Raw genomic sequence first — 26931 nt, 5'->3', positions numbered from 1 at the left:
ACACACACACACACACACACACACACACACACACACACACACACACACACAGTGTTTTATTAACCAAACAGAAACTAGGTCATACCACTTCTCTGCTCAAAACTCTGGATTGGCATCACAAAACACTCAAAGTCCAAAGTTCTTACAATGGTCTACAAGGCCCTCCCTGCAAGACCTGACCCTTATCTAACTAATCATCTAGCCACATAAGTATGTTCCAACCAGGTTTCACTTCTGACACACATACACACATCAATCTCATTCCCTGTATCAAAGCTTTTGCATGGTCTTCATCCATATACGGAAAATAAGAAAGTAAGCTGTATTAGAGTAGGAACCACATCTGGTTTGCCTATCTCCAGTACCTACAACAGGACCTACCCTATGGTGGGTATTCAGTAAATTAAATATTAGTGATTTAACACTGAAACTGCCACCAAAATTTCGATTTTTGTCTGTCTACCCTCATAATCTATGGGCTCCTTGGAACTAGGACTGGGTATTATTTCTGTATCCCTAATATCAGTGGCTTAGTACATGGTACTTATAACCATTTGTTGAATAAATGGTAACATGCTTTTGCTCAACTCAAACTTTCAGGCCTTTTCCATTTGAACTACTGTCCAGCAGTAAATCTTCTCTATTCTTATCTTGTACAACTGAGCTTTAAAATTTAAATGCAGGACCCCTGGAACTCAAAACTAAGTGACAATTTAAAAATGGGCAAAGAATTTGATCAGATATTTCGTAAAAGAAAATATATGGATTGGAAATATACAAAGGAAGAGTGATCGACAGCACTAGTCATCAGGGGAATGCAAATTAAAACCACAATGAGATACTATCACATATCCACCACAACAGTTAAAAGTAGAAAAACTGACAATACCAAATGTTGTCAAGGATGTGGAGATCTCATACATCGCTAGTGAAAGCATTAAATATACCACTTTGGAAACAGTTTGGCACCTTATTAGAAAACCAAATACGCATCTAGTCAAACAGCAATTCCACTCCCAGATTTTTATCCAAAAGAAAACGTTATGTCCACAAAAAGATTTATACAAGAATGTTCATAGCTGCTTTATTTATAATAGCCAAAATTTTGAAACAGCCCAAGTGTCCATCAATATGAGAATGAATAAACCTTAATATTTATACATGTAAGAGAAAACTACGCAATAACAAAAAGAAACTATTAATATCTGTAACATGGATGAATCTGAAGCATAAAATACATAGACTCCACTTACAAAGTTTTAAGGCAAGCGAAACTAATCTATAATGAAAAAATTCAGAATAGTGGTTATTCTTCCCATGTCCCCCAGGGGAGGGGCAGGTATTAACTGAAGAGAGAACTCTAGAGGGAATGGAAAAGTTCCTCATCTTGATAGGAACGTGAACCACAAATGCATTTTTCATTGCCATCTAATGATACACTTAAGATGTATACATCTCACTGTATGTAAATGTTACCACCCCCCCAAAAAAACCTGTAAGAAATGATGAACTCAAGACATGTTGAAATATTTATGAAGTGTGCTGATACTTGCAATTTCTTTTAAATCCACAATAAATAAATAAATAAATAAATAAATAAATAAGTAAGTAAGTAAGTAAATGGTATGTTGAATGGATATGTGGTAAAACAAATATAGAAACATTTAAATTGTAGAACTTAAATAGTAGATATGTTGAGGAAAAGTTTAAGCGGAGGACTTATATTGGAGAACTACGGGTTTATCCCTGATACTTTGTTGAGAACTACAAAGTATTAGCAGTAATTATCTGTGGTGGTGAAGTTACAGGCAACTGGAGCTGCGGCCTTTTCCCTACCTCCAGGGCTCCTCTAAGATCCCAGAGACAAAGAGGCTTTGGGGAAGACACTTTGGCAGTGGGACAGGCGCTTCTTCTTGTGCTAGGCCTCAATTTCTGGCAGATTAGAGCATTCTTTCCTAGTCTATTACCATTTGCACCCCTTCCCCACAGCTAGTCCTGTTCTATCTTTTCTTAGTTTCTTCTCTGACCAGACTAAAACCCCAATCAGAATTCTGTGGACCTACATGTGCAAATGGGATGGGATTCCATTTCTGAGAGTCAGAGCTTCCTGTGCTACCACAGTTGTTTTTCACAAATCTGCCCCCTTGGCTTCTCGTTGGAATTAGCAATTCTTTATAAGCAAATCCTTATAATGTGCAGTTTTCTATCCTTTGAATCATATTCCCTTTACATTATCTAATGCCTGGGAGTATTATTCTCTCCCAAATCCTGTTGATCTCCTTTAAAATCTAGCTCCAAGCCTACCTGTTTGGAAATCTTACATAATTAAAACTCCTAGTTCACGTCACTCTTCTATTCCATATCCTTTGAACAGCTACGTCCTTAAGCCAGACTCCTTTACTTTTCATCTGGTGCCATTATAATTAATCCCATAGGACTTTCAGCATCCTTTATAGGACTGAAATTTTATGAAACCATATTAAATATCACATTTAAGTGAGTCAATAAAAGCCTCTAAAACTTTCTCATTTATTTTTGTAAAAGAGGTCTAATATTTGCCAATATTCTGAGCCAGCATATCTTGCCTGGATGTCTATAAGAGTCTCTGCATTTCTTAACTGGTCTCATTTCCACTCTCAGTTCAACAAAGTCAGAGACCTTCCCTGACTCCAACCCAACAATACCCAGCTTCTCATAAACCTATCAAAATGTGTAACTTGTTTATTTACTTGCTTATTATCTATTACCTCTAGTAGACTATAAATTCAACATGGGAAGAAACCAAATCTGTCTTGTTCCTATTCTAGTGACTCACACATAGCAGGTACTTTGTAAATATCTGTTGAATTAATACTGGGAAAGGAGTGATAATCCAGGGATCCTCAGAAACGACCCAAATCTAGTCCTAGCCTACTGCTTGAAACCATCAAGAAGAAATGAACTTTCTAGAACACTCAACACAAGACTAGCTTATTTCTATGTGCCCCCAGCACCCCGAAGCCTTCCATTCTGTGCTAGTCAGGAACTGCAAACAGAAACAACTAAGTATATATAGCACCAATCTTTTCTTCCTTTGTCTTCTACCACTTGAAGCCTCCTTCCCTTGTGTTCTCCCCTGTAGGCTGCTTTCCTCTATTGACGGAAATAAAAAAGAACTGAGTGAGCCTCTAATCCAAGTCCCTCAATTCAAGGCGGAGAGGTAAAATGTGATTTAGATAAGGCCACACACATCAGGTTCAACAAAATGAGGACCAAACTCAAATATTCTGACTTCTACATCGTCTAGAACTTTGATTTTTTTTTTAACATTTATTTATTTTTGAGACAGAGTGCGAGCGGGGGAGGTGCAGAGAGGGAGACATAGAATCTGAAGCAGGCTCCAGGCTCTGAGCTGTCAGCACAGAGCCGGATGCAGGGCTCAAACCCACAGATCATGAGATCATGACGTGAGCCGAAGTAGGATGCTTAACCAACTGAGCCACCCCGGTGCTCCTCTCCTCTAGAACTTTGGACTATAGTCATATCCTTCTCTTCTGAAGAACTTTCCTTCTTGTATCCAACAGCAACATGATGTAGTGGGCAAGAGTATGGGTTCTGCAGTCAAGAGACCAGGCTCCAAATACTGGCCTTACTCCTCTCCCTGGCCACAATGAGGTACTACTAATGCACCCACCAGAACGATGTCCTACCTATGTAATTTGGGCAAAATACTCTCTAAGGCTCAGGTTCTTCGAGAGTAAAGTGGGGGGGTATAATCTTTTTCTAAAGCTGTATATAATGTATGCAAGGTGCTTACACATCCTGCAACTATTATTACCAATAACTATTAGCTATTATTTATCCTTCAAGTCTACCTCTTATATGTTCTCTTTTTCACAATATTTCGATCACTCAACAACTTCTCACCCTGGACTACTATACTCAATCTACACCGTAACTGTCAATGTCTCCAGCTCCTTGACTGTCCATAAAATAACAAACATCTGTAGAACAAACACTGCCTCAGGATCTCCTATTTCACACAGCACAGACCTAAGCACCGGACAGCAATTCAAAACACCTTGAGGGAGGCTTGTAGCAGTGTGCTGGAGCAGGCCTGTATGGTTTGCAAGAGATGAGTGGTACATATCACATAATTTTGTAAGTGAATTTGGTAAAGGTTTAAGCCACAGAGATGGGGCAAATCCTAAAAATCAGGGCTTCCCTTCCCACAGCTAGCCAGTTTATCATTGTTGATAGGGAATCCCACTTTGCCAATAGGGAGTAACTTGTCCTTTGTTTTCTATGGCATCCCCTCCCCTGCCTTGGAGATTCTAACGCTGCCCTTCAAAAATCTAAGAACAGATCTGTTCTCCCGGATCCACCTGGATCCATTCAGTGCCAGTTGAGCACTCCTTCATGTTTAGGAACTACACTGCCCTCTTCCCTTCCCAAAGTCCTAACAGAGAAAAAAAAAAAACAGATTTCAATCCCATTTTCGGGCTTCGAAGAGGAGACTAGAGCACCAAAATGTCTGGGTGGCAGGATCACTCCAACAAACCAAAGCCATGCTCACACTCCTGTTGCCTACCTTGGCATGCTGGAGCAGCTCAGATGCTAGATCAAGTCCTGAAAGCCAATCAGGAAATTCTCCACAGGGTCCCAATGGGCAGAACACCACAGATGGAATACTCCTTTCCCTTCAGATTAAAAAGACAAACTATGCCCACCACCACTGTTCCTTTCCTTTTCTGCCTCATCAAGAGACATGGATACAGTAGACAAGTTTTTCTTTAACCCCTGCTTCTCCTTCTGTATAACAAAGATTTCCCAAATTTAATTAGCAGCCCCAAAGACAGCCTCACAAGTCACAAACTGAACAAAATATGTAAATCCTTACTTAAAAATCCTTACTTAAAAATCCTTACTATAAAACTACACAGTCTTTATTAATACATATGACCATAGGCTACTCAAATTGTGTTTAAAACTAAAATGTTAAGCAATAATTTGGTTTAGATCCATATGATACTTAGAAGTCTGGTTGCCACTGTATTTGGCAATATTATAAAGCTTAAAATGTGAAGGTCACACAAAAAGTGAAAAGGGGGAAAATATGGTACAGTAAACAGTCACAGGGTTTCTCCTGTGACTATATTCTGTGGCAGTCAAAAAAGTTTGAAAGTCAAACTACATCAATATCCCCAAAAGACTTATCCAAAGTTGAACAAATACAACTGGTGTCCAACTCTTCAAAAAGAACCTAGCTTGAGGAGTGAATTTGATAGGGGGAAAAGAAGCAAACTGAGGAAGAACACGTAGCCTTCAAGCAAAATAGGACTGTACTGGTGGGAGTTCTGTGCCCTAGGACTCTGATGTGTTTACACAAAGCCTCCAACTGCCTACCTCAAAATAAACAGAGTATTGGAGCAAGGTCAGAGTCCCTTCCCCAGCAAGCTCAAGACCCCTGACAGAAGGGTGCTGCCAGTGGCCCTTCACATCTCCCAAAAGTAAGGGACAGGCACTAGTTAAAGGAGGAGCTCTGCCTCTGGAGTCATGCAGACAGCTTATGATTGAATATTATCTGCTTACCCTTACTATTAATGAAACTGAGCAAGTCACTTTGCTTCTTTTCCCCTGGATTTCCCCCAATTGTAAGGTGGGGATAATAACCATAGTGCCAACTTTACAGGGTTATTTTGAGGATTAAATGAGGCCAACGATGGAAAGTATGCCCTGCCTGACACTAATACAGTAAGTGCCCAATAATGTGTTAACTGATCCTATTCTCAGTACTCATAAATGGATCCTTTTGTGGTATCATCATCAAACTTGTCGGTTCATGGGACAACCAAGAAAAATGTTGCTGGTCCACCTGCCCCAGAGGACCTAACTGGCAGGAATGAAGGCCCTCCCTACTTTTCTCTCCTAATGAAATTCTCAAACTGCAGTGTGAGACTGCTGTCACACTCAGAAAAAGCAGAAGAGCCATCACCAGACCAAAATTTTGAGTTCCACTGGCCTTTCTTTAGTTTTAAGGTTCAAATTACCTACAAACTTCCAGAAACAGAAAGGCTGGGTATACAGGCTCACAGAAGCTTGAAACTGGGTATAATCAGATTATCTAGCTTAATCTAATTTTCTAAAACACTAAGACCAGAGAAAGGAAATGATTAGCCCTGGGACACACGATAACTAATGAACCACAACCAAACTGCCTAAAAATGTGTTCTTTTCCATCCATTTTAGCAACAGCTCACACCTTGCAATCCAGTCCAATCTGAAATCCACCTGGCCACTCCACATGAGCAGTGAGCCTCATGTGGTCTCTTCCCATGACCTGTACCAACTAGACTTATACACTGATGGAAAATAATTCTGCATCTACCACACGTTCTATTTGTCCGTCAGGGCAGGAATACAGGAACTGCTGGACTCCACGTTTGTAGGACTTATCAAAGAAATAAACTTTAAATAACAAGCACAAATTCTGCATTCACATTCTCAGGAAAATGTGATTTATACCAAAATTTACATAGAACGCCTACTAGGCCGCCAATTCTGCCCACCAGCCTGCCCTGCTGGAATCTACATTCTTTTAATCTACCTTCTTTTAACGAGACTCCTGCCTATTGCCTGCAGAGTGTAGAAGACAACTGTACTGGACCACCTTCCTGAGCAACTCCAGGAAAAGGGCATTGACAAGAGCGAGTGCATTTCCAGTGTGCAATGTGAGGTACGGTATAAAGAAGCCGAGTGAACAGCAGCAGACCAGAGCCTTAGAAAAAGAAACCTACCTACTGTTCATAATGCAAGCACCCCTTATTGGAATAAATCCACTTGGGATACACAGGAGGTCTTAAAATGGGTTATTCTTCAGAATTTGTATGTTAGAGAAGTTGGGAAATAAAAGAGAGGACTTGAACAATAAGGAAACCACATTACAGACACACATTGATCTGCCCACTTGCCACTGTAGATGGGGTGCAGGATGGGGTGGGGTGGGGAGAAGGGAAAAGATTGTAGTTCTGCTGCTGGATTCTGATGCAGGATTAATAAGTTTATAATGTAAGACCTAGTTAGTCAGTGAAAAAGGTAACTGTAGCCCATAAAAATCTTAACTGAGGCAAATAAACTGCCTCAAAAAAACATGCCAATGTAAGAGGAAGGGGAAAGGTTAGGAGGGACACAACAAAATTCAAATACTCAAAAGTAAACACACAGCTGAAAGAGGCAGCACAGCTAAGAGAAATGACAGGGGATAACTTTTCTTATATTCTAAATCTGTACTGTCCAAAAGGACGGCCTCCTACCCACAAGCGGATATTGAGCACCTGAAATATGCTTAGTTCAAATCACAATGTGCTATAAAATACACATTAAAAATTTGGTAAAAAAACTCAATAATTTTTATAGAGTATATACTGAAATGGTAACATTTCAGGATATACTGAGTTAAATAAAATGTATTATCAACTTGTTTTTGTTTTTTTCTTTTTCGTGGCTACTAGAAAAACTTAAATAGCATAAGTGACTCTTATTTCTATTGGACAGTGTTGCCTAACATGGGGAATCTCCAAAGATCAGACATGGAAAAGCAAATTTTCTGTTGTTCTGTGAACCTAGAATTGTGCTGTTTGATACAGTAGCCACTAGCCACATGTGGCTTATTAAATTTAGTAGTAGCTACTACAGGGGCACCCGGGTGGCTCAGTCAGTTAAAAGGTCCAACTCTTGATTTCAGCTCAGGTCATAATCTCATGGTTGGTGGGATGGAGCCCCATGTCTGGCTCTGCACTGTCAGTGGAGCCTACTTGGAATTCACTCTCCCTCTCTCTCAAAATAAATAAACTTAAAAAAAAAAATAGTAGCTACTACAGTGGCTAATGATCAGCATATGAATGCAGATGAGAACATTTCCACTGGACAAAACTCTACTGGACAGTGCTGATCTGGAATAACAAGCACAAAGTAGTGGACATCTCATTCAGAAAAGCTAAAACTACCAAATGAATTTCAGATAGTCAACTATATACAACTGGTTAAATTGATGGAGGAATTCACTTAATTCTGGACCATTTATGAATGTCTTATTAGGCCATTTGTTTATAAGAAGTGGTATACGGCAGCTAGTCAAAAGGTCATTAAAAAGACAAAAGATTCTATCCCTCTGCTAGGTCAGGACACTCCTAGAACCAACCCTTTACCTGCCTGCCTTACTCACCATTCAGCTCAGTCACACCACTCAGGCTACACTGTTATGGAACAATTTTAAGAGCCTCCAGAACAAATACCATTTTAGGTAGTGCCACTGTGTTCCCGCACACAATTAATCATTTCATTTTACTAAATTAATATTACGTCCCCAAGAACCTTGGTTAGAGACCATGCCTTCCCTCAGCTTATACACAAGGCTTCCATTACACTTGTTCTGTCTGACCATTTAGCAACTCGCCAGGAAACCCTTTATCCATTTCCTGTGGGACATGAGTGTACCCTGTACATGCACAAGTACAGTGGAGCACTTACTTGTATAATTTAAGACCTTAGGTCTTTAAGAACAGGCATTTTATTTTGCTTCCTTTTCTACCACAGCATGGAAGTACTGGGCGCATAAGACTGCTCAAAAAATTTAGTCAGCATGGGTTACTGCTAGGGCTAAGCTGATTATCCATGTGAAACGGTCTTAAAAGCTTAGAGGCAAAAGACATTTCCAATTCCAACCTGTCAATTCAATGATCATCAAAGCAAGGTAACTGGAAGCATCTACTTCAGAAAGAGCTGCATTAGTCTTTCCACTTTAGCCAGATTTATAGCAGAGGGACCCTGATGGTCCCATAGGCCCACACCACAGAAAGAGTTCTGTATAAAGGACATGACCATCTCTGTACAGCAACACTCTATGTGGGGGAGTGTAGTGGAGGATGGCATTAACTCACTTCCAAGTGGAACAAAAGGAAAATGAAATCAGCAACAGCACCAGTTAGTATGATTTAAGACCCCTTAATAAAGTAGCTGAATTTCTTTACCCTTAAGCCTTCCCCACTCTGCAAGGACTAACAGGTGACTTATGGTAGCACATGTGGTTGTTACATTTGGTATGTAGCACAAATGCTTAAATGACAAATCTTATTTATGAAGATGGTGAGTGAGGTCACATCTCCCCCCCCCAACCCCCCACCATTAAGAGTCTAGACTACAGAGATAGCAGTGAGAAACTCATGGCCCTGGTTACCAGCAGACTTAGTATTGTAAGCAGGTAAAAGGCGGGAAACGGGCAGTATCAGAATGTAGAGAATCAAACACTAAGGGCAGCCTGTTTGAATATAGCACAGCTTACTCCTGGGAGTGTTACAATTCTTCAACATCTGACTCTGTCCATATTGAATTATGTTCCACTGCTGGTCATACCTCTATTTTCCCCAAATAGTCACCTCTTCCTTCTCTCAACATGAAACAGCCTTTGGCTGACTGGGAAAAATGACTTGAAATATTAAGTTACTAAAATCAGAATCCAGATGTCTGGTTCAGCTGGGATGCCAATTCCAATGTCTGTTGTGTCATTTAGCCACTTCTCTACAAGTTTTCTTAGTATCTATGATTTAACTATCAACATTTTCACTAGGGAAAGGTTCCTGGGCCTCTTAAAAGAATTCAAAGATAACAGCTAATGAGATTTGCCTCAGCACTATTTCCTGCCACCAGATTTCTGCCCCTGGGGCTAGAATGCTTTCATCAAGTGGCTTTATTTTTTTGCCCCTTCTGTACTCTTCAGTAGTAGAGCAATATGTAGAAAAGCAGTGCTACCTTAGTTGCTCATTGTTAGTTACGTTGATCCAGAAAAGGAGCCATATTCTAAGAAGCTTCTGAGATCATCTGGCATAAAGTAGCTCAAGGCAACAAGAATAAATCCAGGAAGCACAGTAAAGAATTAACATTTACATGAACAGGTACAAACAGAAGGGTTTTTCCAGAAAAGTCACTATAGCATCAAAGAATTGTGCCACCACCAGAGTATACTCTTTCCAGAACATTTTAGATAAGTCAATGCAATCTATCAGATTTTATACTAAAAAGACAAAACTGACACCAAGCAATTTTTTAATTAAAAAGCGTATTCTTAGATTTGGATTCTCATATCCCATAAAAGCTCTACTTTTGGGGGGTAAGGAGAATGGTGGTGATGCACAAACTGCTAAACCACTTCTTGCTGTAAAACACTGGAAAGCAGACAACAATGAGTCAAAATGAGGGCTCTCTCCTGAACAAGAAAACGAAATGTATTATTAGCATACGGTCTATCCCTTTAAGATGGTAAGGGCCATTCTGGGTATCTGTAGGCAGCTGATTTCACCCTGTGATTTTTCAAATGCTTAGTCAAACCTTCATAATTTTAGAACAGTTCAGCAACCACCTGGAATTAAGTATGTTTAAGTCTAAACCCCTCTAAAACAACTTCAGTATTGAAACTCAAAACAGACTAAAAACTTTCGTGATAAAGGTAAAAGTTATATTATTCAAGAGCCTTGGTTAAAAGGAATAGCCCACTAGTTTATCTGCAACTTCAATTCAGATTTTTTTAAGGCCTCTGGAGTTTATGGAAACTTTTCATTTGCTAATTTTTTTTAGCAGTTGAACAAAATGTGGAAGGGACAAAACCAGAGCATCAATGTCAGAAAGCAGCAGTATTTTTGATTCCTCTCCCACACCTCAAAACACCTCACATACTAATACAAGAATAAGTAAACAAAAAAGAAAAAGCTTTAGAAGTATGTGCAACTGACAATGCATTCTGAAGATTTCTTTTTCCATTTCTTAATCAGTTTTTTAAAAAGACAATTCACAGCCCCCTTTAAGACTCCCTCTGTAAAAAGAAGATCTGGTTTCTCATACTTTCTGAGTCCACATAACGAAGTGGCTTGCTAGCAAAGCACGTAAGATAAAAGTCTGAAAAGGTGGATACCACAGATTTGACCTAGAATCAAGTTTCCTCCCTGCCGTTCCAGGTATCTTCTTTCCACACTTCAGCATTAGCAGACAAGGATAAGCAACAATGGTTACCTCCAAGATCACCAAATCCATCTTTCCAAAGGCACAAAGTATTTGTAGGAGTTAAAAACAAAACAAAACAAAACAAATAAACAAAAAACCCTGATGGTATAGCTCAATAGAGTACTCTTGTGTAAAGCATTAAAAGCATCAGCCTCTTTTATTTTGTGACAAGTTTATTGAACAGTATTCAAGACTTCATCTTTATAAACAAAAACCTCTGCTGAATGATGCCAAGGCAGTATTTGCTGGCAATGTTGTGGCCATACTGGCAATGAATCGTTTTATTGTGTTTGGTTTCTAAAGCTTGGACTACTGTAGAACTGCCGGTAAAACTACTTAAATGTGGTAATTTTGCAAGAGTGGGAAAGTTTTAAAAGTGATCACTGCCAGGAATTCTTACAGAAGATTTAACTAGCAGCAACTTTACAGTTTCTTTACTCATTTTTAAATGTTCTTGAAATTGATGAGTGGATTTATTTTTAAACCCTTGACCCACGCCTGTACACAATGACAGAATCCAATAAAAAGGACTTTGAGTTTGATTAAGGCTTTCATGGATCCTTATTTTATCCAAGGTATATTTGCTTACGTACATACACGGCCCTAGATTTTCATCCAGTGTGTTAAGACTGACCTAATTACACTGAACATTACTCTCTGAAATTGTGAATAAAAAGTTTCCTAATGCAATTTTCACGGTTGATGCTTTGACAACTTGGAGCACAAAGCTAGGAACTACATTTCACTGAACAGTGTTGCGTTAAAAAAAAAAAAAAAGAAAGAAAAACCCACTAATAATTATACATCCAAACTACAGTATTAAACACAGAATACACCTCCAAATTTTGCTTGTGAACTAAACGTTTCACCCGAGTTCAGAAAAAGTTTACAAAATTGCTTATTTATAAAATACATTTTGTAGATTTCTCTAATCCTTTAAACTAAAAAAACCAAAACACCCAGCAAGGGGGTGAGGAGGGAATTAATCCTAAAGGAAAAGATTCTCTTCCGTTCATGTCACCAAAAACAGACAAAATTTACACAGAAAATTGAAAATATCATGATAGTGTTTACAAATGCACACAACTTTAAGCAAAGCTTTACAAATCCTTCATACCATACAAAGCAAATGAGAAAGAAATTCATTTTTACCCCAAACCTAGTTATGAGAAAATTTGCAGGAAGAGAGGTATGAATAATTTCACAGAGCATATTTTCAAGAATTTTTTAAAACTCAAACTCCAATGCCCAGAACAAGATGAACAGTATGCTTAGCAGTTAGCACTCTATTCAATAAGTCTCAGATACACAAAAATCAAGTTCCAGAGGGCAAAGCATTTAATTACATTTCACAACGAGAAGCACTGTTGTGACTCAACCAAATATGAAACAGTTCTCTCCAATTTCTACACAAACCACTATTTTCTTAATTTATTTAATTTGATGAACAATGAAATCAAGTTTTCCTTTTCAGCATTTATCTAAGATGTAGAAATAACAAAGTAGTTGCAATAAAGTATATGAAATATTTAATAAGATTGTACGAACATATAACCAAAATAAACTGTGGAAAAAAGATAAAAGGCTTTCATCTTCAAACAACCCATTTTTCTAAAATGAAAATAGTCAGCTCTCCAATGGGGAAAATAAACTGCAGTTGAAATAAGACTCCCAAGCAGCGCTGAAGTTTTCTGCACTTGGTCTTTGGAATGAGAAATGATTACTTAATAGAAAACTTAAATTGAACAGCATATATAAACATCATATTGCTTTTTTAGTTGAGGAGGCAATATCTAGTGATCTGTCAAAGCGAATATGCATTCATGAATTGTCAAAAGACCCACAACACAGCCATGTCTTCTTTGAAAGTCTAAATAATCCTCTCCCTAAACAAAAAATCCTGTACTGTCAATCCTCTAAGATTGTAGTGATGAAAAGTCTCTCCAAATCTTATCACACAAATGAAACTGTTACCACTCTTAACTCTAAATTATACCAGACTCTGTATTTCAGTGTTCCACTGACTTGCAACACCAAAAAGGCACTATTTTTTTTTTTTTAAACAGGAAATACTTCTTTTAAAAGGCTGACCCCTTTGTAAGTACATTGATTTGCAGGAAATGTTGGGAATGTTTCAAACCAAGACAGAGGCCCAAGTAAGACAAAATTTGTTTTTCATGATATCTCACCAATCTCCCATTCCATATGTTTATAATATAATGTGACACATCTTTAGAACATTTTAACTAAGAAGGAAAGTAACCATAAGTAGAGCCTTTTGTATCAGTGAGCAGGATGTTGTAAGGCAAATGTTTTCATGACAAGGACACTTACCAACCAGAACCCATGTGGTCCTCCTGCCTTAGTGTCCTGAATGCCAAAGAAAAGAGTATGAAAAGGGCAAAGAGTCTCAATTCTCTCCCCTCTGGCAGCTGCACTTGTACTCCTTATGAAGAATTTTTATAAATAGGCTCCTGATCAAACAACTAGACCAAAAAGCCCCCAAAGTAACAGGATTAAATGCACATCTATGGAACCGCTTATGGATCTTTTATTCTATAACACTACTGCTAACAAAGCTAACAATTTCAACTTCAGTTAAAAAAAAAACAAAACTAGATATAATAATGCTCTTTCTTATAAATGGACCCTCTTTGTTTAGTTACAGGCCAAAATTTCACACAAATTTGGGACAGAACAAAATTGCCAGAATATCAGTCCATCATGGAGAGGACTTCAAATCCAGCATCTTAAGCAATGATTATTACAAGTGGTTTCGGGTTTTTGATGCCATCCAAACAACATGAACAATTTTTAAACTGACTAAACTAAAACGTGGCGGTCAAACCAAAAAGGCTCTGGTAGGTAGAGGACTCCATATTTTATTTTTGTGGCAAAAGTACTTATTTCACACAGTTTTAAGTGTGACATTAGAAATCAAAGTTCAAGGTTATAGCACAAACCAAGTGTGGAGTTTTATATTAAAACAACAACAACAAGAACAGTTCTGCTCATTTACAAATGAGTCAATTAGGCAAACAAAAAAGCAGCAACTTCAGAAGCAGGACTGTCTATACAGCAAGAACCCTCAAGAAGCAATAAAGGTACATACAGTGAATCTGTATACAGAGATTTTATTCAATTTTAAAAGAAAATGAGGACTTTAGACAAAGCTTTGACCCTATAACAAAGCAAATCTGTCCAGCTTTAAACCAAATTCCAAGAGTAGCCAACTTCTATTTTTCAGCAGCTGGCAAGAGCACCCTTAATGAGCTCTATTGACATTTCTATTTTCTTCATCTCATAAGATATAAAACAAAACCAATCTAGAGACTCCTTGATAAGCTTTATATGGTCATTTGTGTTTTACAAATGGTTTCTCTAATGGTATGCCAAAATCATTTTTGTGTTCTCTCCAGACAGCTTTACTGTAACATACAGCAATATTTATACTGGTAGTGAATCTTCTGTAAACAGTCAACCAATGCTCTATGTTATAGAAACCAATCTATATGCAATTGAAACAATCCACAGGTTCTAACCTGGAAATACTAGGAAAACAATCTGGATGCATTAATCACAGCACTATGAAGATCTACCCTATAAAGAATTGATGTGAACAGCTACCCTAAGACAAGTTTTACTTTCCTTGAGCCTATAGGTCTGTCATTTAAGTCAATGACAGCAGCTGTGGCTTCATCCCGAGATTCAAAGGCCACCATGGCTTCGCCTGTGGGCATACCTTTTTCATTGTATTTTAAACACACTGAGCCTGGGATCACTTGATAGCCATAAAAGAAATCTAAAATCTCATCAATAGACACAGTAAAGGGCATATTCTGCACTTTAATTACTGTTGGTCCTGGTTTTCCAGAACTAGATCCAAAGCCAGGGGGTCCACCAATGTGAATTGGGCCAGGCCCAGGCCCAGGGCCAGGCCCAAAGGCTGGCGGCCCACTCAAATGCCCAGGTGCACTTCCAAGACCAGGAGGGCCACTTCCAAAACCTGGGGGGCCACCTAAACTACCAGGGCCATTTCCAAAATTCTGAGGGCCTCCTGCAAATCCTGGCCCACTTAAATTATTTGGTCCACCTCCAAAACCTGGAACATCCAGTCCTAGACCAGGCAAACCACTATTTCCAACTGAAGGCATACCAGGCCTAGCATCACCAAAGGCCCCTCCTAATCCTGGAGGAGGGAGTGGTGGCCCAAAGGCATTCGACCCGCCAAAATTACCAGGAAAGTTAAATGGAGGCCCATTGTTGGCCTCCTTAGATCCTACAGTCAGGAAGGCATGTTCTTCACCTCCTGCACCAGGCATTCCTCCACCGGGCATTCCCGCACCAGGCATTCCGGCACCGGGCATTCCGGCACCAGGCATTCCAGCACCGGGCATTCCTGTACCAGGCATTCCCGCACCGGGCATTCCTGTACCGGGCATTCCTGTACTGGGCATTCCCGCATTAGGCATTCCCGCATTGGGCATTCCCACACTGGGCACTCCTGGAACTGCAGGATTACCTGGCACAGGTATCTTTAACCCTTTTTTTCCTTGGGCAGGGGGATTTTTCTCAATTTCTCTCATATCTTCTAGAGTAACTACATGAACAAAAGCTTCTCTCCCGTTAAGTTTTTTACGGTGTAAGCGTTCAGACTTACGTGCATCATCTTCATTTTTAAACTGAACCAATGCCTGTCCTAGACCTTGCCCATTGTTATCAACAAGAACATGTACAGCATTTTCATCCACTGGGATTCCTTCTAGGAACTGAAGAACATCCATCTTGGTAATGCTGAATGGAATATTTGTTATGTGAGCACAGACTTTGGCAGAGCTGACATCCCCCTCCGGATTTAACATCATTTCCCTCTGGTCATAGCTGAAGTTCTGCAGTCTTTTACGAATCATATCTATCTTTTCTAGCATACCTTTCTTAGTAATTGGATGAACTTGAATAAAGCGATTGCCCATGTATTGTTTATGACGACACAGAGCAGCCTTATAGTCAGCCTCATTTCTGAATTCTACGAAGCCTTCACCAGTTGCTTTCCCATTGGGTCCATAAGCGATATAAATACTATCTTCCACAATATCCAACTTTTTAAAAAAATCAATGACATGTTTGTTTTCTGCTTCAAATGGTAGCCCTTTCAAGTAAACACAAAAACCAGCCTCATGTGGTGATCTTGACCTCGACCTTTTCTGCCCACTGGGCGATTTTGACCTGGGAAGTGTCTGAGGTGGGGGATGGGTTTGTCCAGAAGGTCCTATACTTTGCTTAAAAGTGATATGGCCTCCAGCAGCTACCCACTGTCTCTCTGTGGCAGGACTAACTTCCACATAGCGTTGAATCATCAGCATTCTGTTTCTTTTCAAAGCTTCAAATGTATCTTGAGGGGAGAGAAATTTAACCAATCCGTTCCCATTATTTCGACCTACATGATCTTTCAACAAATGCACTGCATCAACACGGAGCCCATGGAAAAAATCTCTGACATCATTTTCCATTGCAGAAAAGGGCATACCATGTACACTGACATACAGATCATCGGGGTTGATGGGAAGTGGTTTCACACTGCTTTGAGAGTTCATCTGGATAGGGTTAACAGGATTCAATGGACCCAGAAACACAGGGTTCAGGTTATTGTTCAGATTCATAGGTGCTCCAGAGCCATTCATTCCAGCAGGTAGAGGGGCCACAGGTGGCGGGTTCAAGGGTGGCATGCCTGACATGGGTGGCAGTGGGGTCATGGGTGGCACAGAAGGGACTGGGGGGATTGGGGGCACAGGAGGCACAGGAGGCAATGTAGGTACCGGAGGAGGAACTGGTATTGGGGGAATGGACGGCATTGGTGGCAAAGATGGCATCGCTGGGATTGGAGGAATTGGTGGTGGTGGGACTGTGTTCATTGGAGACGCTGTGCTTGGAATGGTTGAGCTAAACGTTGGGCTCCCAAAAGAAGCCCCCATATTTGGAGGAGCCGTTCCTATGCTGGCTGTGGAAAATGTCTGTATGTTTTTGTTGCTTTCATGAACCGATGTAGCGGCAGTAACTACACTGGGTGAAGGATTATTAAAGTTAGGTACTGTTGTAGGCAAGTTTACCCTGCCACCCATTCCTGAGCTAGGTGGCGGTCCTGATCTACTAGCATTTGCTGGTGGTATATCTAAGTTGGCAGTTTCAAAACGCCTACGACTCAGTTCAATCATATTCTGCATTTCCGTTTTACTACTCAACAAAAGTGTTACTTTTGACCCTTTAATTGTACCACCTGTGCGCATCATACCAAGCCTTGCATCTTCATCAGTGGCAAAAACGATGAAAGCCTCACCCAGTTCACCCCCTACAATATGCACGCCCCCATCAGGGATGGTCAATCCAGAGAAGAAGTGGCGAATGTCCATGGTCCCCGCCACAATTGGGAGACCTTGCAAACGGATGACCACAGCCATGCTGCGCTGAAACCACACACACCTGCAGATGAGAAAAGGCAACGGCCAGGTCAGACTCCTGTTCATCACACCAAGTTTTTAGCTACAAGAATGACCAGCTACCTTATTAGGCCCTCAAACTATCTCAAGCAATGTAGGGTTTGTTTTTTTTTTTTTAATTTGAATATTCTAAAAACTGAATATTATGTGCCGTTTACAATGTAAAACCTAGACAATTTCAACTTCCAAAAGGCATTAATTCTGTAAACAGTTAGAAGTTCAGTCCTATGACTCAAAAGTTCAGGAAAAAAAACCACCATAATGAAAGTAAAATCACCAATTATATCACTCAGACCACTAATTATTCAGTAAGATTTAAAAGAAATGTGTAAGTCAGATCAGGACACAAAGTTTAACAGTCTGCAGGAGGAAAGCATGCAAAGGATGTATCAAAGTTAATATTTAAAAGTGACTTAGCATTTTCCTTTATAAACTTGACAACTTTGTAGAATTATCAGTGTCATTTTATATGACTCAATCTCAAAATGCAAAAGAGAAACAGGAAACTGGAATACTAATGAATTACAAATAATTAACACTAAAGTAGATTCAAGTCTCAAATGAGAACCGATTCCATATTTCATCCTAAAACTCTTCAAACTGCATTACAGCTCTATTTATTAAAGAAAACTACATATGGAATTAGTTACTACAAACAAGATTAATGCATACGAAGAATCCAAAGAACTACTGAATAAAATAGCCAAAATCTTAGTTATCCATAGTCGTCACTCCAAAAAATAGAACCTGGTTACAGTGCCATTCACCAAAGCTATTTTAATTAAAACCCAGATCCAATGACTCATTCCCAAACCTACCAATACACACACACACACATTCATTTTTCTCACAGAAGGCTGATAATAAAAAAAAAAAAAGGTATTTTTTTTGTTTTAAAAAGAACTAGGGTATATAAACTTTATTCAGTGATTGTTATAGTCTCCTACCCAATGTAATTCCTGTGGAATTTCTGGGAACTCACTGATCTCCTTAGATGTCTCATGTTTAACTAGTCAAAAAGAAAAGTTTCTCCCAGATTTAAGTAAAATTTCACTATTTCAGTTCTTACGGCTTTCAAGTGTAAATGCAAGGGCAGCCCTTTGTAAACTGATACAAAACAAATTCTTGGGACTAGAAAAAATATTAATTTGAAATTTATGTGGTCAATAACTTAGGGTATTTTCCAATCCATCTTAAATATCAACTTTTAAATATAAACCTATTAGAGACACCTAGGTGGCTCTGTCGATTGGTTAAGGGTCTTTTACTCAGGTCATGATCTCACAGTTTGTAAATTTGAGCCCCATGATCAGGCTTCGCACTGACAACATGGAGCCTGTTTAGGATTCTCTCTCTCTGGTCCTCCCCGACTCTCTCTCAAAATAAATAAACTTTAAAAAACATATACATATATAACTAGCTCTGGGACCTCAGGAAAATTATAAATGACTTGAGTTTGGTTTTAACACCTTTCAAACAGGAACATTAAAAGACCAAAGTTTCCTGCTGCAAGCTCTAAGAATCCTGTAAACCTCATGAAAATAGTTTTTCATGTCAAATATTATGTGAATATCAATTTGATGAAATAAAATCTGTAATTATATCTCAACCATTATGACTGCTGTACACAAAACAGAAATATACTGTTTGGCTTTGACAGTTTTCTCACACACATACACAAATATAAAAGCTACTTTCAAATTTAATCCAGAAAGATGGATTGGCAAACAGAAAATGCTCTTATGAGACCATTATAAAACACTAGAAATCTGGGTGAGGAGGGAAGCCTTTCGTCTTTGGTTTGCAAGAGTCAGCAAGAAAAATTAATACTAAAAAAATTAATCACACCAACAAACTCTTTTCGCTTATTTACTACTTAGCAATCTATATGAAAGCTCATCAAGACAACTCCAAGTCATTAAATTCTCTTTCCTTACTATCTCTAGCATATTAGCTATATGCAAAATTAAGACAGTATTCCCGTTCAACTTTAAAAAATGCTTAATCATTTATTCACTATATGGGGGAAACATCATGGATAAGTAGTCTAGGCACCCAAAAAGACTTGAGAGATAGAGATGTTAGTTTACACTGGGACAGTAAAATGGGAATTTGATATGGTCCCAAGAACAGAAAAATTAAACACAGGGCTAAAGTGACACACACAGCAACTCTTCAAAAACCATCTGCTACTAAGAGAAGGGATGTAGTGAAAGTCTGCGCAAAGTACATACGAAAACATGACGCTGAAAATCTGCCCAGATTACCAGCTAGAAAAAGGGCTGAGGATTAAACCAAAGTAGAGCATAAGACTTATTCATAAAGCCATCTAAAGTGAAAAACAGTTTTCAGGTTCCAAAAAAATATGAAGTTAAGATCTGCTATTCTGCTACTAAGCGCCTGTTTGACAGGTAAGTCACTTCAACTACCTTGAGCCTACCTTTGTTATTTAACAAGAGGGTTAGATTCCAATCACTAAAGTTCCATCTAAAGTCAAAATATGTATTCTAAAACATATGACCCATTATCTATACCTATACCTCAAAGGAATATTAAAAAACCATACCAATAACAAGCACCTATATTTGTAATTAGTCTAGAATGCTACAATGAGGAAAAAAAACAGCTACTTACTGCCTAATAATCAGGAATTCAGCAGGAGAAATGCATCTAAATAAGACTGACCCCCAAAGAAAGCAACAACTGTTCAAAGCACCCAGTCCACCCCACCCCCATCCCTCAGATAAGACTGTTAAAAAAAAGCAAAAGAAAATCCCCCACAATTCAGCTGCTACACATATTTTCATGTTACTAAATAAGCTATCTCATTTTAATTTGTATAAAAACAAACCCTCTATTCAAAATCTCTTACCTGATCAAACAAGAGATGTATTTTCTTAACAAGAAGTAGAGGCCAAGTCAATCCTGTGGGCAACCAATTAAAACCAACTTTTAGACTGCAATAGAGAATAAATGGAGGCAAAAATCAATGCAGGAAACACAAAACAACACGCACAGGCCACACTGAACTGTACATTATGAAGGCGAGTCTGAAACCACCAGAGTACTTCATTAGAATGCATATAAAAAAAAAAAAGAAGAAAGAAAGAAAGAAAGAAACACATGTACCAAAATCCCACATATGCTTCTTACTTGGTATTGCTTTCAAATTTGAGTATCTCTCAAAACATAATATATTTACATAAAGAATGTGCCATAAATTAGTCCAAGAATGAATCAATTAAAAACGAAAACAATCATAAAGCTCAGCTTCACAGTTGATAATTACTTTTATTACTTGATGATTAAACCAGTCCAGAAAATTCCATCAACACAAGTCCAACTATGACCTATTTCCTTAGGTCCCACCAAATGTTTGATGAAGAAGCACAAGTTTGCACAATAACAGTTCCAAGACAAATGACAGTCATCAATTCAAGTGTACTTATAGAAATTCTTGGAATTACTTTCAAAATATTTTCCTTTGCACCAAAATAGCATCAAGAACCAAGAAATATAAATGAAGAGAAAGTTCAGGCTCTAAGGACTAATTCCTATTTAAAACCAGTGGGGTTCAAAATCTTAAGGAAAAGTACTTTTTCCTTCTAACACCAAAACTGTTCCAAGAAACTCATAAAAACAAAAAACAAACAAAAAACTAAACTAAAAATGTCTGACATATTAAGAATACCTCCCAAAGTAAAAATGAGTCACTCATGTCTTACTGGAATTTCTCCCAAACCATGAAGTTATAAACAATTCACAAGCAACACAGAAAACCAAATGATCAGACAATTACTTTCAAAAGACCATTTTTTAATTTAGAGAAACAGAGAAAAAAAATGTCACTGTTAAGTATTAAGATTACCAATAGAACACTACTTAGAATGATGCACATTTTTAACTATCTTTCAAGATACCACCAGTGCTTAATATTCATCACCAAAAAGTAAAATTTTAAAAACTTTTAGTGTTACTCTAAACTTTTTCTAAAGGACGAGCTAAACATCTTGTAAACAATTACTCAAATTACTTAAGAATGAGATTTTTTTTTTGTCACAAAAGCTATGCAAATGTCATTAACAATGCTTTCAAAAGCCCAGAGCACTGTACCATTCTTTTATATGTTGTACAAATCAGTTCTAATTATGTTTAAAGAGTTTTAAAACTCTTTATTTAAAAGCCACACCTAAAAGTTTATCTAACAGGTCACAAAGGGAAGCATGAAATAGAAAAAAGCCTGCTTTAGGTAAAGGCTGTGCTCAATGAGAAGTGCAAGAATTTCTGCAATATTATTTTCTAAATGTACTAGTTGGACTCTATGACCAACAGAACCAGAGTAATTTTCTAGTTAAGCATTTGTGATTAACAGATGATCTCCTACTGGAGATTCCAATTCAAAATGTCTGGTATGGGGCCAGGACATGTGCCCTGAAGATAATAAGGGAAACAGGTTCCCCAGCTTCTTCCCTTCCAGACCCAACAAGGTTCCATATGTCCATCTGGAGAGGAACAAGATCAGAGTCAGCCAGTTAAGCCCAAAGGAACACACCAGGCCTACATTCAAAAAATTTCTAAAGGGTTGCCAGAAATTACTATAACAAGGAAATGTCTCATTCCACAAGAAAAAGTTGAAAGGCCCAGGTGAATTTGGCAGATGCCTCGTTCAAATTTTACATTGTTAAATTTAAATTCCAAAATCAGGGGGGCGCCTGGGTGGCTCAACTGATTAAGCATCCAACTCCAGCTCAGGTCACGATCTCATGGCTTGTGGGTTCAAGGCTTGTGGGTTTGAGCCCCGTTTGGATCCTCTGTACCCCCCTCTCTCTGCCCCTCCCTTGTTTGAGCTCTCTCTCTCAAAATAAATAAACATTTAAAAATAAATAATAAAATAAAATACAAAATCAATCTAGGCATAAATTTGTGAATCTTTTCTATTTGAGCAAAGGGGAAGGCCCACATCCATATCAATCCATACCAAGGAAAAATATGCAGAAAAGTTCAGGCTAGAAGCTAGAAGCTAGAAGCTCACAACTCTTGGTGTTCCACCTCTTCCTTCAAATGGACAAAGTAAATCAAAACTGAGAACTGAGTGCTTTTGTTTTCAACACCTCACTTTGTAAAGAGCACAACAATTTAAGAGGCACCACTGTTTTCCAAGAACCTACTCATCCCTGGGTTCTAAATTATCAGCTAGCAATGGAATGAAGGATCCCAACATGAAAAATCCACTCCAACCAGCTTAAGCTTTCGTGAATTTTAGAAGGGTAAGACTGAAAACAATTCTATGAAACAAAACATCTAAAGCACATATTTTTTTAACCTATTCATAAAGCATAAAGATAGGAAGGAGAAAATGGGCCCAAAGTGCCATTAAATTCACTTGTATCAGAAGATCTAAAACAAGAAGATTGCTCTAGTATATTTTTCTGCTTTATGTTAGGAATTAATCCTAACATAGTGGCTTTACTTCAGCTTTACAAATACCAGAAACATGAACAAATTACAAATACTTGCTATGAACATTTAGCATATTATGACACGACATATTTTCTTATTTACTAGCCATTTCAACCATTTGAGATTTCAGAATAAAATGACAACAATCCTCTTTATCAGGAAGTCAAGGTACAAACCAGAACTTAACCATTTCCACTCTTCATCTGGTGATAAACATCAAAAAGTGAATTTTAACTTTGTTCAGTAATCAGATACAGAAGAGCCAAAGTTCTTTAGATTCAAAAAATACAAAAAGCAGCACCCCTCAAATGTCACCTCAGACATGAGCAACAGAGAACCAATCATAATGGGTACAATGCCATAAGCCGAATAATCACAGTATGGTAGGCATTACAGGAAAAAAACAAAAACAACAACAAAAAAAACCCAACAGCTTCATCCACTTGATTGTGTTCCCAACCCCAAATGGATCACACTTCAGATTCTGGAATCATTCTTAATGAAACAATTCTTCTGACACTGAGGGACATGAATCCTTTAGATAGCTTGTTACTCAACTTTCCCATTAGCCTGCAGTCAGTTATCAAAAGCAGCAAACCAAAAGACATTTCTAAATAAGAGATATATTCCTCCTGCCAAAACGACTATATTATTTTTCAATCCCCCCCCCATGCCAATAAATATGTCCATCATCTTACTTGATTTAAACTTAAAAGCAACAATATTACTTCTAACCTAGCCAACCATGTAAACCCTCCCTATCGGTCTTAAGACTTGAAAGGTGGCTTGAAATTTAATAAAATAAACTCTTTGCAAACCAGAAGTTATATGAGCGGTGGTAGTAAAGTGTGTTAAACTATCAATTAGGTGAAGTTATTTTTCTGTTTAGCTGACCTAAAATATTTAACATTCATTTATATCACGAACATTTATTAAGCACTTGTGGCTGGGGCAGAAGATACAGAAATGGACGACAGTCTCTAGATTTTAGGGATAGATATCTAAAAAGCATCTTTTGTGCAACCATTACTGACTCTTAGAAGTTCTTTCTACAACATCTACGGAGGAAAACATTCATTCAAGCTGAAAGATGAAGTGGCTCTCTAAAAAATGGAATGAAAACAGTATAAACATGGTCACCGAATTCCAGGAACACACTGGCTGACAAAATCAAGTTTCACATCTAAAAATTGTACCAATAACCCCCAAACTCGCAATATGCAAACACTGAAACATTTGGCATGTCACAAGAAAGTGAAAGAAGCCAGAAGTATACTGATATTAGCACATAACAATATGTCCCAAGTAATCACCACAATGGTTTCTCAACCTTCACATTTTTCACCTAACAGATATCATAAGAAAAATACAAATGATGCGTTACAATCCATAAAATACTTAATTGAGCATATAAAGATAATATAAATGCATTCCCTGTTACGTTAAAAAAAATTTCCAGTAATAATACTGAGCACATCCCTCAACCTTTATACAAACAGGGCAAACATTTCATTTTCTTAAAAAATTACCATAAAATTATTATAACCACCTGTAACAGTTCTTTCAACTTTTTATAATCTTGGAAGATGCCTGAACACAATTACTTCCCACAAAGTCCAGAAATCCTCCTTTCGTTCAAAACCACCAAATTTCAAAAACAAGTACAACCCAGTCTTGTATATTTCTGTAATTAAACAAACAAACAAACAAACAAACACGAAACAATAAGCCTGTATGTGCAGACTTGTAGGACACTTTTCAACTGCAAACGCTCTGAAATACATTAACAATACAAACTAGATTACAAAGTCCAAGGCAATACATGTTACTAACACTGCATTTTACAAAAATCACACCATTTTAAACCATTCAATCAAGAAGCTGTAAGAGAAATACTCCAGTCATAAGTCTCTCCTTCAACAGTCCTTCAGTTGCAATTACTTTTTCTCTCGGGTTATATTGAGCGGAATTACACTATTCTTGAATAATACAGAATGGTTCCGAACAACTACCACAATTTACATTAGGTCACCTCTGGAAATCCAGGGTTTTAGGACGGTTCTAGGATCCAGAAACCTCTCCTACGGAGCCTGCAACACAGTATACAAAACTCCCAGCATGTTTTGTGCTGAATAACCGAAAGTAACCTTCACCGTAGCCGCTTAGATTTTTCACTATAAAGCACACATTACAGGCACACATAAAGTCCATGCATTTGCAATCTGGCAGCTAAGCCTCCTGCACTGGTATCCAACCCCAACACTAACCTGTAGATCCTCAAAGCCCCTCCCATCTATTTCACGTGGCTGCCAACTAGCACCTCCAGCTTCCGCTAGACAAACTCAACTCACTCATCAAAAGCACCCAACCTCCACATTCTATTGCACCTCCTCCTCTTTCAGAGCGGGAGGCTCTCTCCCAAGGGATATGTAAAGGTGGTCCTCACTGCAGCCCCTTCCCTACTTGGGGACCAAAGATCTGGTACCTCACTACAATTCTCAGAGGCCTGGGAGACGTACTCACCCCCACTTTTCTTGCTACAGAGGCCGGCTTCTCAAATCGCCGACACCCTCGAGGGTAAGCCCCGCCCAGCGCTGAGCCTGGGAAGCATTTCCCTGCAACCCCCTCCACCTTCAGGCCACGAAGGCGACCAGTTTTGACTTCCTTCCTAGACTCAGAAGAGTGTAACGACTACAGCTTCCTCCCCATAGATGTGTCCTGACTGTAGTCCCCTTTTCCTGTTAGGCCACCGGGGCCTCCTTTCCACTTCGGAAGAAGGGAGTGTCCTCACTACGTTTATCTCCTCAGTTCGGGACACAGAGATGGAGTTACAATCTCTGTCTCTTTTGGGAGGCGCAGAAAATCTGGCTCATTCGGGATGTAGGTGTGTTTTCACTGCAATCCCCGTTAGTTCTCAGGCCGCTGGGCCACCCAGCTGTGGCCTCCTCCCTCAGACCACGGGGGCGTCCTCACTATGGCCTCGTCCCCACTTCGGTATGCAGGCTTATCCTCTCTTGCGTCCTTCCTGCATCCTCTCAGGCTTCAAAGGCGCACACGGCGCCCCAAGCCCCCGCAGCCATGCCGCGACCCTTTTGTGTGGGGCGCTCGCTGCGGCGGGCTCGGAGGCCTCCGAAGGCCCCGCCCCGGGCCACCAAGGGGCGGCTCGAGCCCCGCACAGCCCCGCCCGTTCCGGGCTGCGGGAGTCTTACCGGGGAGAGCTGCGCGGCACCCGAACCCAGACCCGAGTTACCCCCCGCGCGAGTGCCTCCGCCCCGCGGCCGACAGCCCCAGCCCGAACGGCTTCCCGGAGCCCACAGCAGCCACCACCTCTTTCGCCGCTTCACAAAATGGCCGACAGCCCGCTCGGCAGCTCCGCGTTCCAGCAGGGGCGGGACGGAGTGGTGACATCACGGGGCGGCGCGGCGCAAGCGCCGGGAGGTTCTTGAGCAATCTCCCGGAAGTTGCGGGTATTTGTGGCGAGAGGAGCTTTGAGTCCGTACGTACGACGTTTGCGCACTAGCCCCGCCTTAGGAGAAAGGCGCTGCTCGGTGAGATGGGGAAGAGTACCTGGGTGGTCCGTTCACTGCGGAACGTTGTGCAAATTGCTTCAGTTCTTATTAAGAGAAGAAATAATGCCTTCTTCGCGCAGTGTGTCGAGGATGAAATGGACCACAAAGTAGTGCCCGGTTCTGTTGGCGATGCCCTAACAAAAGAACCAAAACCTAATTTTTTTTTCCCAGTTAAAAATGTAAATCCAGGGAGCCTTACCCACTAGTGTTCATTAACGGACTGCATCTTAGTATTAAGTATTGTATTTAGTATTTAGTATTACTATATTATAGAAAAAATTATTCTCATGCTGTGCACTCCCCCTGCCTATACTCAATTATCGTGATTGAAACCATTATAGAAATGTAAAGATGGATAGAAATTAAGATGGATACAT

The 26931-nt window shown here is 39.3% G+C and overlaps 1 protein-coding gene across 12 annotated transcripts in view; it reads right to left on the bottom strand.

The window, feature by feature from the left end:
* Positions 1-26419, bottom strand: part of LOC121012260 (RNA-binding protein 12) — a 34983-nt gene extending 8564 nt beyond the window's left edge. Inside the window, exons 1-4 of one of the 12 annotated variants that reach the window (XM_040447197.1) lie at positions 26195-26344; positions 24535-24669; positions 20398-20482; positions 12088-17508 (exon numbers count right to left, since the gene is read on the bottom strand). In XM_040447197.1, coding sequence (XP_040303131.1) covers positions 14655-17486 — 2832 coding nt within the window. In that variant the 5' untranslated portion in view covers positions 17487-17508; positions 20398-20482; positions 24535-24669; positions 26195-26344 and the 3' untranslated portion in view covers positions 12088-14654. Of the gene's footprint in view, positions 1-12087; positions 17509-20397; positions 20483-24534; positions 24670-26194 lie in introns of those variants that run through there. The other 11 variants (XM_040447209.1, XM_040447198.1, XM_040447199.1 and 8 more) reach the window with 11 other exon arrangements.
* Positions 26420-26931: the final 512 nt, after the last annotated feature.

The sequence above is a fragment of the Herpailurus yagouaroundi genome, unplaced genomic scaffold (genome assembly GCF_014898765.1).
Source record: "Herpailurus yagouaroundi ecotype Mexico unplaced genomic scaffold, PumYag 196, whole genome shotgun sequence".
Lineage (NCBI taxonomy): Eukaryota > Metazoa > Chordata > Mammalia > Carnivora > Felidae > Herpailurus > Herpailurus yagouaroundi.
Note: the sequence above shows the minus strand (reverse complement) of the source record. Positions and strands in the feature narration are given on the sequence as shown.